The sequence below is a fragment of the Nuphar pumila genome, chromosome 6 (genome assembly GCF_984573655.1).
Source record: "Nuphar pumila chromosome 6, dmNupPumi1.hap1.1, whole genome shotgun sequence".
NCBI lineage: Eukaryota > Viridiplantae > Streptophyta > Magnoliopsida > Nymphaeales > Nymphaeaceae > Nuphar > Nuphar pumila.
Genome location: NC_143254.1, coordinates 552,482 through 564,671, shown reverse-complemented (window position 1 = coordinate 564,671; position 12,190 = coordinate 552,482). Strand labels below are relative to the sequence as shown.

At 37.1% G+C, this 12,190-nt stretch overlaps 1 protein-coding gene across 3 annotated transcripts in view; it reads left to right on the top strand.

Annotated features, from left to right (window-relative positions):
* LOC149833586 (uncharacterized) overlaps positions 1 to 12,190 on the top strand; it is an 87,238-nt gene that overhangs the window by 57,870 nt on the left and 17,178 nt on the right. For all 3 annotated transcript variants that reach the window (XR_016432703.1, XM_090010884.1, XM_090010883.1), the window contains 2 exons: positions 10,080 to 10,131; positions 10,664 to 10,738. Coding sequence is in view for 2 of the 3 variants with exons in the window: in XM_090010884.1 (XP_089867010.1) it covers positions 10,080 to 10,131; positions 10,664 to 10,738 (127 nt within the window). In the remaining variant the exon portion in view is untranslated. The remainder of the gene's footprint in view (positions 1 to 10,079; positions 10,132 to 10,663; positions 10,739 to 12,190) is intronic.

Sequence of the window (12,190 nt, the reverse complement as noted above, 5' to 3'; positions counted from 1 at the left end):
GAAGATTTCAATCATGTTTGAAGAAAGAAACAACAGAACAAGTGCTAAAGGTAATTTGTGATCATTCTAGTAATGGCAAGGTACATGTCTGGTAACTATAAACAACAGAACAAGTTCTAAAGGTAACAAGTGATCGTCCTAGTAATGACAAGGTATGTATCTGATAACTATATCACCTTCCATCCTATGCGCTGCACATCTAACCATTTCTATCCTCAATAGGGATGGGTACTGGGTTAGGCAACCTGCCAGGCCCCACCGGGCTTACCAGGTGCTTGGGCTGGATTTGGGCCAGTTCTTTGTGCAGTAGCTTGATCAGAACCAGATTTAAGCACGGTATTTTATTCATGGGTTCAGTTTTTGTCAGCTTAATAGCCTTGTTCCTTGAAAAAGAAAAGAAAAAGGAAAATATGTTTCAAATTTATTGAGTTGGATTCAATCCATATTTTGGCTCCACCTGGCCTGTGGGCGAGCAACTTTATTGCTAAACACGATAAGGCTCGGGCTAAAGTCCAGCCTAACTGGATTGGGCTGTATAGGTTTGGGTCAGCCCAAAAACCCCTACAGACCTTATTGTAAGAAAACAAGAGAACTCCAGTCACGAACCAAAGGTTCTCTAATCTTCAACGAAAGTGTTCTCTCAAGGAACACACTTACAAGATCCACAAAGAGTTCCAAAGAATTACTCTCACAAACTCCACAAAGAGGATAAAAAATATAATTTATTCAATAAAGAGTGTGCTAAAAGCCATACATAACAAAGGCGTGAACACCCCTATATATACACAAAGGAGAGAGGTGAGAGATAAAGAGAGAGAGTTGAGAAGGAGCAAGGCTCCCAAACTGAGTTTGACTTCTCCCTATATTAAATATATATTTTATGTTTAATATATATATATAAGTATAAATAAATGTACATTTTAACACTCTCCCTCAAACTTACGGTAGGATAACCAAAAGTTTGCCTAAAAGGAAGTGAAAACTAGGAGCATGACATAAGTCTGATCGATAGTTTTTTGAAGATATTTCTCTCGAACATAATGGCAGTCCATCTCGATGTGCTTCGTTCTTTCATGAAACATGTTGTTGTTGGTAATGTAGATAGCACTTTTGTTGTCACAACACATCTTTGAAGCTCTTAGAATATTGATTCCCATATCAACCAACAGTCTTCTCAGCCACACAACATCCATTGTGGTAGTAGCCATGGCCCGATACTCGGTTTCAGTTGAAGACAAAGAGACCTGTTGCTTTTTGCACCTCCATGAGATCAACGATTCACCTAAGAAAACACAAAAACATGTGGTTGAGTGCCTATTGTTTGGATTATCTGCCCGATCTTTATTTGTATAGGCAAGTAAATCTAATGCAGAAAAGGAAACATAAACAAGCCTCTAGAGAGAATTTTTAAGATATCTAATAAAACAATGCCCATGTGAACAGTTGTGAGAGTGTGTTGAAATTGACTGGCTGTGTGTACATCATGTACTATATCAGGTCTAGTAATAGTTAGATAAGAAAGAGCTGTCTATAAGGAGTTGGATCATCCAAAGGCTCTCTATCATCAATTCTCATCTTTACATTTATTACTTCAGGAGTGTCATCTTTCTTATCATTTGATATTCCATACCTGAGAATAATATCAGAAACAAACTTAGATTGATATAATAAATAACGTCTAGGGGAATAAGCAACTTCTATTCCTCGAAAGTAGCATAGAAAACCCAAATCAGTCATTTCAAAACTAGTTTTAAGAATATTTATGATTTATTGTACTCCCTGTTTGTCGCCTCCAGTGATTATCATGTCATCTACATAGAATAGTAGAATGATAGTACCTGCATGAGAATCCTTAATAAATAAAGCAGTGTCAGTTAAGCACGATCTAAAACCAATATCAAACATAACTTTGTTGAATCTATCATACCAGCTATGTGACATGGGTGCGGGTGCAACACGGGTGCGGCGCAATTCCAAAAAATTTGGACACGGGAACTCAGCTATATATATATATTAAATTATATATATTTTAAATATATATAATTATATATATAACAATAAATTAACACATAAAGATTATAAATTTTAAAGCAAAAATAAAAAAGCAATTCTTAACAACACAAACTTACCAAAATATAATACATAAAGAAGCTTGTGAGTGTGTTAAACAACAAAACTTCTCATAAATGTGCCTCATCGTCTAAATTAGAGGGAAGAACATGATCGAGGTAGTCCATGTTGAGAGTATGCAAATTATGTTCTCCCTCCAAGTCAAAGTCTTCTGGATTTACATCCCAATTCTTGGATGGTCCACAACTGCATCAAAAAACGACTATATTAGTATCTAACTTAAAACTTTGAATACAAATATTTAAATACAAACTTTGAATACAAAGAAAAAAAAATACCTATACTCTTCTTTGGTGCGACGAGAAATTAATCGTAGATTTAAATGAACATAAACCAAATCATCTGCTCTTTTACTAGTGAGTTTGTTTATTTTAATGTTGTGAATTTGAGCATATGTACTCCAATTTCTTTCACAACAAGATGATGTAGCAGGTTGGGATAACAACTTCATTGCAAGATGTTGCAAATTTGGTGTCTCTGATCCATATGTTGCCCACCAATTAAGGGGATCTTCCTCGTCCCTTGCCACGAGTGCTGCTAAAGAATCAAATCTCCCAGTAGAAAACTTTCCAAACTCATTATTTACAACCTTAAATATGTGAGGATCATTAAAAAGTCTTCTCAAACATATCATTCTATTTCTTAATATTTCAGGATCTTCATTTGGAGAAACACGACCAACACCTGCTGTCAACCATTTTTTTGCATAGTATTTTGGATTGAGAGAGTGTGCCATGCAATGCAAAGGTGTATTGCTTTTATCTCATCTTCTCACTAAAACTGAATGTACATGATTGTAAAATTCTGAATCATCAAGTGCAATATCTTTCTTCTCATGTTTAAAAATGATAATTTGAACTTTTTCAATCATATTGTCCCACATTTCATAAATTCTATGAAGCATGGGTACATCTCTGTCAACTTCTCTCAATATTTCCCAAATAGGCTTTGTAAATTTAATAAAATATATAATTTTATCCCACCAAAAATCATCACAGATGCATTTTTTGATAGCTTGAGCCTTGACATCATCTTCAGTACGATAAAAATCCCAATCTTGATCAGCCACCATCATCATCAATGCATTCTTGAGTTGCTTAATTCTTTTCATCATAACAATGAGAGAAGCAAAACGAGTTTCAGCAACTTGAGATCAGAATGCCTATTAAATATAGAAAGGGCATGGTGATGGTTTACAACAAAATTTCTAATATTTCGAACATCATGCTCTATTTTCTCAATCCATAAGCACATTTCATGTGCACGTGCATGGATTGCATATACTCTTAAGTGCCAAATTTAAACCGTGTGCTGCACAAGGAGTCCAAAAAATATGTGAATATGTATTTTCACTTGCCAAATTCATTCCTGCACGACTGCAAACTGGAGCATTGTCAATAATGATTTGCACTACATTTTCTTCACCCACTTCTTTTATCACTTCGACAAATAATCTTTTTAAATATTCAGCATCTTTATACTTTCTAGATGCATCAACAGTCTTCAAAAAGATTGACCCATTGAGTAAGCAATGAAGTTTATCAGTGGTCGTCTTTGTATATTAGTCCACCCATCAGAAACAATCGACACTCCATGTCGTTTTCATGCAAATTTTTGGGTCTCTAACAAGTCTTTAATTCTATTTTTTTCTTTGCAAGAATGACTGCTCTTAGTTTTTTTGAACTAGGAGGCACATAACCACTCAAATTACAATTAGCCAAAGATGTAATCATATCTTTCCAGTATGGACTTCTAGCTACATTAAAAGGAATTGAGCTTGAGTAAAAGAATCGACCAATCTTTTTATCAATTTCTGCTCTTGCCATGTTTTTGAATGACGTTTGTATTGTTTTATTGCTTTCCATCTTTCTTTTCTTTAAAAGCTCTTCTTGTATATCACTAGCAATAGAAAAAGACAAATTAATCGAATCGCTTCTGATCTCTGCAATTTTCTTCTTTTCAGCTTCCTCTTGTTCTTTTTTTAATTGCTTTAACATGTCTTTGTCAACCCCAGAACATGCTCTAATTTCTTGACCACGAATATGCAAAAGATGTGCTTTCACACGCGTATAAGAACCTGTGAAAACAGTCTTACATAGATTACAATGAAACTGCATATTCCCACCACCACCACTACTAGCTTTTACCCCTTTTGTCACAAGCCTCCAAAGTGGTTGAGAAACTTCTAATTCAGGGTTAGAACTTGAACCAAATGTATTGACACTACCACTAGAACTCGCCATTATATTTGAAAAGTAAAAACTGAAAAGAAAATAAGTAAATAAAATAAAGTTAATAAACACTTCAAAATAATAGTAATAGGAGCTTCAGGTTCGTTCCCCCTGTTCAAACCAGGCCCTCCTCTGCAAACCAGGTTCGAGATAGGGGGCCTACCCCCTATCTAACGCAAAAAGGAGGGGCAGGGCAAGCCCCTGCTGAACCTTATCAGTGGCAGGGGCTTCGCCCTTGCTAAAAAGCCAAAGGCAGTAGGGGAAACGAGGAGGGGCCGAGCCCCTCCTCATTTCCCTTTTGTTCGGCAGGGGTAAGAAGGAGTGGGGGAAGGAGGGGGCTCGGCTGACAGGCCGAGCCTTGCCCCGCCGGACAGAAAGGAAACGAGGAGGGGCCGAGCCCCTCCTCTGTGAATCGAAGGCAAAGGGAGGGGCCGAGCCCCTCTTATGCGAGCAGAGGGTGCAGGGAGGGGGGGGGGGGGGGGAGGGGCCTGCCTGACATAAGTGAAACGAGGAGGGGCCAAGCCCCTCCTTTGTGAATAGGAGGCACAAAGAGGGGTCGAGCCCCTCTTCTGCGAGCAGAGGGTGCAAGGAGGGAGGCTGCGAGCAGAGGGTGCAGGAGGGTCGACATACCTGTTGAGTGTTGACGGAAGGGGAGACGGTGGCTGGCACCTGTGCGTATCGTCGCCAGAGTTTGGATCGTCGGCGTGGGTATAGGAGAAAGCTGCAGGGGCTGAGGGGGAGAGGCAAATCGAGAGGGTAAGCCCCTCCCTCTGTCGACAAACCCCTTTTAGGGTTCGACTGCAGATGAAATTTGGATCTGGGTCGGGTCCGAACTCGATCCGACTCGGATCCAAAACGTATTTTAAAATCAAAATGGACATTTTTGGACTCGATCAAAGTTGACCGAGTCCAAAATGTGGACGGACTCGACCTCGACTCGTTGACCGAGTCTGACTCTACGTTGACTGAGTCCGAAGCCGCACCCGTGTCGGGGCGTGTCGACTCGGGTGCGGCGCCTCCTTAGCCGAGTCCGTGTGACTTAGCATACCAGGCCTTGGGTGCCTGTTTCAACCCATATAATGCCTTTTGAAGGGGAAAAGTCTTTTTTTGAGAAAGACTCATACCGGGGGTGCCTCCATGTATACTTCTTCCATAAGATTTCTATTTAAAAAGGTGTTTTTAATATCCATTTGGTATATAAACCAGTTTTTAATTGAAGCTATTGCAATAAGAGTTCTAACCATAGTCATGCAGGCAACCAGTGCAAAGGTTTCTTCATAGTCACTGCCATGTTTTTGCAAATATCCTTTTGAAACTAACCTAGCTTTATATCGCTCAAGGGTTCCATTACTCTTGGTTTTTATTTTATATACCCATTTACAACCTATGGGTTTCTTTCCTGGTGAAAGATTTTGAATAGACCAAGTTTAAGCCTTCTCCAAGGCTTCAAGTTCTACCCTCATAGCTTCCACCCATTCAGGGCGTTCTTTAGCATGAGCGTACGATGAGGGTTCTATATATGAGTGAATCATGGCTATGCATGCTTTATATTTTGAATAAAATGAATCATATGTTACAAATTTTGATGAAGGTTTTGGTACTCTAGATGATTTCCTAATTTGCAATTTATGTTTACTAAGGTTAGAAAACTTTTCAAGTGCACATTAAAGGGTTTTGATTTCTCCACCTAGAATATTGCATACAAGTTTGATCATTATGGGGCAATTCATCGGGTGGTTTAAAGTCATTAGATTCAATAATGTTCTTCAAATCATGCTTACAATCACAATTGTCAATATCTTGCTTAGAGACAAGGTCAAACAAAAAAGAATACTTTGTTACTTCCTTCGGTTGATTCTTATCAAAGAAATTTTCTTTTTCCAAGAAGGTAACATTTCGAGAGATGTATAATTTTTCATTTTTAGAATCATAATACCTATATCCTTTTTGGTTATCGGCATAACCAAAGAAGGCACAATAAATAGCTCTAGGAGAAAACTTGTCATTCTTATTGGTAAAAATAAAACATTTGCAACAAAAAATTCATAATCTTGAATAATCAGGGGAGTGTGTAAAGAGTTTTTTAGTTGGAGAGATATTGTGTAAAGAACCTTAGGCACATAGCACCAATAAGTAAAGTCCTTGAAGTTTCAATAATGTGCCGATGTTTTATCTCAACATGGATATTTTGTTGTGGGGTGTGTGGACACGATCTTTTATGCGTGATTCCATGTGAGTAGAGATAATTTTTAATTTTTTTTGACAAAAATTCTCCTCCTAATCAGTACGAAATATAGAAATATCATTTTCAAATCTATTTTTGACCATCTTATAGAAATTTTGAAAATGAAAAAATACTTCAGATTTATATTTAAGGAAGTAAATCCAAGTATATCTAGTAAAGTCATCTATAAAAATAACATAACGTGCATATCCACCTTTAGACACAATTGGTGCTGGACCCCAAACATCCGAATGAACCAACTCAAATGGTCTAGATGAAACAAAAGTTCTATCGTTGAAAGGTAATCTTTTCATTTTTTCCTGAACATAGTCTTCACAAGTGAAATCATTAATATTATAAAATTTTTCCAAACTTAAAAAAAATTGAATTTAAGATACAATGGGATGTCTTAGTCTTCTATGCCATAATTTAAAATCCATTTTTCAGACATTACAACAAAAAGCATCTTTTGGTATCTCCAAAAAATCCATATAGTAGAGACCTCTCTCTCGATGGCCTTGTCCAATCAACTTCCCTGACTGACGATCCTGCACCAAACATTCATTTGAAGAGAAAGAGATATTACAACTATAATCAGATATTTGAGATACGGATAGGAGATTCAAGTTTAATTTAGGAATGTATTTAATTTTTGAAATGAGAAACTTTTTGAGTTTGAAATATCCTTTTCAAAACTTCATATTCCTTTGATTTCAAGAGGTGTTTCATCGGCCGTAATTACTTTTGACACACTTGAGTTGCTATCATTGTTAGGGGTCATGTGAAAAGATGCACCAGAATAAAAAAGCCAAAAATTCTTACTTGGGTCCGAATAAGATGATATTACAGCCCCAGCTGAGGAAGATGACCCTCTAAGAAGAGGTTGAAGGGCTTCAACTAATTGAGCTAGAGACATGCTTCCAATAGATGATTCTTGAGGTATGGGAATGTTCTTGTCCTTTGATTCTTGAGGAGAGCCAACCGACGCAACCTTCTTTTCAAATGTCCCTTTTAGTTTAGGACACTGAGGCTTAATGTGTCCCGGTTCATGACAAAAATAACAAATGATTTTCTTTCTTTCATAGTCATTTCCTTGTCTTCTATAGTGAGGTGGCTTATATGCACTAGCATAGTTTCCCAGTCGAGAGGCAGCTAAGACCGAGTCATCTTCACTTTTGCTTACATGCTTTTTCAATCTTTTTTCTTCCATACTCAATTCTTCTATAGTGTCTTCAATAGAGGGTACTTTTCCTCTATGGAGAAGAATAAACTTTATAGATTTAAATTTCGGTCTTAGACCGTTAATGAATTGATAAAAGTGCTCCGCATATATGTGCAATATCTTTAAGAGAATACATTCTCTTAAGACAATCCTAAGTCTTGTTGGCATGCTCAAATTCAGCAAGACTTGAACATTTTTTTACATCCATACTACTAATAAGCCAAGACATGATCTTGGCATGCCCCATCCTTCACTCCTTCCACTTCTTTTCATAAGAGGTTATAGCCTTAGATTTCTCATTTTCGGTTAGAGGAACCTTATTCTCACCCTCTACCTTAATGAGAACTAGCTTGGGTTCTGGATTAGATCCATTTACTAGTCCCAACGATCCCTTTTCCCAAATAAGGTGCTTCATGATAGAAGCACATGTTACATAATTGAAATCATTGAGTTTTATGGGTTTAATGGTGACATTATCATTGCCATCCATTTTTACAAGGGCTAATGAGAGGAGAAGAGAAAGATAAAGAAAGAAGAAAGAAGAGAGGAGAGATAATGGGCACGAGCACACCTCCACCAAAGAATTTTATGAACACTTGAACGCTTGCAAGATCACCAATACTTTTGAGGAGGATACTTCAAATGAGCTTCAATACTTCCAAGCTTTGATACTATGTAAGAAAACAAGAGAACTCCAATCATGAACCAAAGGTTTTTCAATCTTCAACGAAAGTGTTATCTCAAGAAACACACAACATCCACAAAAATAACCACAAAGAGTTCCAAAGAATCACTCTCACAAACTCTACAAAGAGGATAAAAAATATAATTTATTCAATAAAGAGAGTGTGCCAAAAGGCATACATAACAAAGGGGAGAACACCCTTATATATACACAAGGGAGAGAGAGAGAGAGAGGGAGCAGTCAAACTGAGTTTGACTGTGCCCAACGGCTAGAATTTCTAGCCGTTGGGAGCATTCAAACTTAGTTTGGCTTCTCCCTATATTACATATATATTTTATGTTTAATATATATATATATATATATATATGTAATATAGATTATATATGTGCAAGTATATATATATATACACACATTTTAACACTTATCAATGCCCACCATTAATCCTTGTTACACTGGGCCACTTTAGCACAAGATTTTATGTCTCCTTGGATGTGTATTTGTAATGAGATGAGACATGTGAGCTTGTCATGGAGGTATTTGTCATTGTGTTGAAGCCAAATTTCTTACATGCTGACGGCCTTATCCATCTCGAATTGTGACCACCTTTTTGCTTATTGCTTCATCCGAGCCCAAATTACTAGGTCGGTCAAGGTAAAAGCACCAGTTATTGAGCAAGTCAATGGGGTTCAATTCCATGCCTTCTATACAAATAACCCATATGCTTGTTCAAGACTCGAGCATATCCTGTTATTTGGATATTGTCCAAGTTGTGCGGATTTAACCACTAGGTATTCATTAGTTTGGGACCTTGTTTGACAGTGGGCATGTGTGTCTGTAGTTATGTATATGTATGTATGTATGATGTTAATATGCCCAACTTGTAGTGGATATTACAGATCAGATGATTTATGTAAAATTGCACAGCAGTAGTAACTTTCTCATTTCCACATGACTTCTCATTACTACAGCTTTCTTCTTTTCCTTGATAAAATTCTCTGCTATCTTAAAAGTAGTGGATTTTATCAAGATCACCATTCTTTATTACACCTATTGCATTTCAAAGTACCATAGTGGTTCTTTTTTTGGATAGTGGACACTTACAAAATTCCTTTTTCTGTTAAAGAGAGGTCCCTATGAATTTGTTGAATATTTCACATGATAAATCAATGCAGACTTTTGTATGTGTAAAATTTCTAGTCCGTCCAGCTTGAGATTTCTATGGTGCTATATAGAACCTGACTATTAGATCACTAACATTACATATCTAGAGGAAAACCAAAGTTACTCAGTTGTATTTTAAATATGCTTGGGTGGGTATTTCGTGTGTCAAAAAATAATTCATGCTGGCAAAAGTCTCATACAGAATTGCAGTTTGCCAAGGCAAATAATGGTCAAGTAAACCTTGAGGATTTTATTTTATACCATAAGAATGTCATGAATTGTGTATGGTTGTATTCTTTGAGTTATGGCACAGTATGAAGAACCATCATGTTTATTACGCACTAAAGTTTACCAAAGTGCTTAAACCATGTCAGCTTGACTGCAAATGTACTGTCTTTTATTGAAATCATGTTGATTCTTTTACAGGAGGAATGATGACTTCAAGGAAATGGTAGTTCCTGCAGGAAAAACTTACGAGGTCTGCTTCTGAAGTAATTGATCTTTTTTATTTGCAAATACAGTTACCTTACATTCATGTATTCAGTTTTATTTTAGAAAGTATTTTGGTCTGTGACTTTCTTATGCAAATGAAGCATGGGCTGCAGACAGATTGTTTTTTAAAATTGTTAGCTTCATCCATGTCTACTCTATTCGAAGTGTTTCTAGTGCCTTCTAATTCAGGTTTCAAAATAGTGAGAACTTAAAGGTTGTTAACAAAAGGCAATTAGCATATCTATACTGAGATTGCAGTATTGGTGCATCTTTGATGGAGTTTTTGTATACAATAAAAAAGTAAAATAAGTCAACCCTTATCTTTTTGCTGGTTTTTACCTGTTTTGACATAAGAATTACTTTTGAGGATCAAAATTGAAATCATTACAATTTTCACTGGTAACGTGAGCCTGCCTACTCAATTGTTGGTTATTACACTTGTGATCTAAAGCTATATTTAATTCGAGTGGAATTGTTTGCTCCTTGCTTACAGTGGCTCTGAATTTCATCTGTTTCAGATCTTATTGACAGTTGACTCTGTAAACTCCTACATTGCTTGGGAGTTCTCATTGATTCAAGGAAAGATTAACATGGTATCATTTCAAAACCTTCAAAAATGATTTCAGGCTTGACCTTAGGACCTACTTCCTCTTTTGGGAAAAATGTATGGCTTGTGGTTCGTTTTAGACTTACTTTTGTTTGGCATAATACAAGTGTTGAAATGGTTCTGCTTCTTTGTTAAGCATTTTTGTTGGTGAATGGAGACAGAAGATGCTATCATGTAGGATACAATTTTTATATATAGAGTTTTCACATATATGTATTATGCATCTTCATTGGTTCTAAAGCATGTTCAGCTAAAATTATGAGTCTTATCTGAAAAAGGTATGTGTGTAACATGAATCACAATTGTTGCACTAGGTACAACTAGGAAGTGACAACTTAAATTAGGTGGACCAAATTTCAGTAGGTTGTGCTTTCCGTTGGTTGTAATATTCATGAGACAAATAGTTATGTTCTGTTGTGGCCTAACAGCCAAGTCAGCTATAACATGCAACAGTTGATGCCATTGGATTAGACCATTCAAGAGTCTTAGTGGGATTTTTGGATGCAGTGACTCATCCAGAAATTTAGGCAACCAGATCAGTTTATTAGCCATAGGCAGAGGTCCACCTTGCCTTTGCTATTTACTTCTGTTTTCTATAATTTCCCTTGGTTTCATATATCAATTGTTACCATTCTTCCAAAATTACCTCATGATCCTCAGACTCTATTTGTGAAACAAGATTGTATTTTTTCCAGATGCACCAGAAGCTTATTTTTTCCAAGGCTAGTGCCCTGCTTCTGTTCTGGTGATGCTGATTACGTTCACTAAGATTTTTCTTTCTAAAATGGTGCATCACGGGTGCAACTGCATATGATGTGTCTGTGTCAGGCTCACATGCATTCATACATGTTTCAACTTCATCTAGTCCTACATAATTTATCTGTTAGCTACACTTTCCACATCTTTTGATGGTCTTAAATTTTTTTTGTTAAATCATGCATCATTTACGGTCAGCATCTATGTCATAAGGATTCGGCCAACTAGGTGCCGCACCCGCGTCGCTGTCGACGCGGGTGCAGCACCTGGTGTGGTCAACTCGACCTTGGGTGCGGTCAACGCACCTAGGGTCATTTATGTCCAACTTTTAGACTTAAAAAAAAACGCCCGATAAAATGGGCCGAGGAGAGGAGGATTAGGGCAATTTTTTTTTTGCCCTAATCCTCCCTTCCTTTCCTCCCGACCTCTCCTCTTGAAGTCGACGCCAATGACGACCTCTCCTCCCGACCCCGACGCCGATGATGATCTCTCCTCCTGAAGCCGGCAAAGAGTATCCTCAGGTACACACTGTAATGAAAAGAGGCGGAAGCACCAATAGAGCAAAAACACTTTTTAAGAGTGACCACAAGAGTCAAGAACACAAACACTAAAGGTGTACACACAAAACTCACAAAAGTAGGAAATGACTTAAAGTCATAAGTTGAATATTATTGAAGAAAGA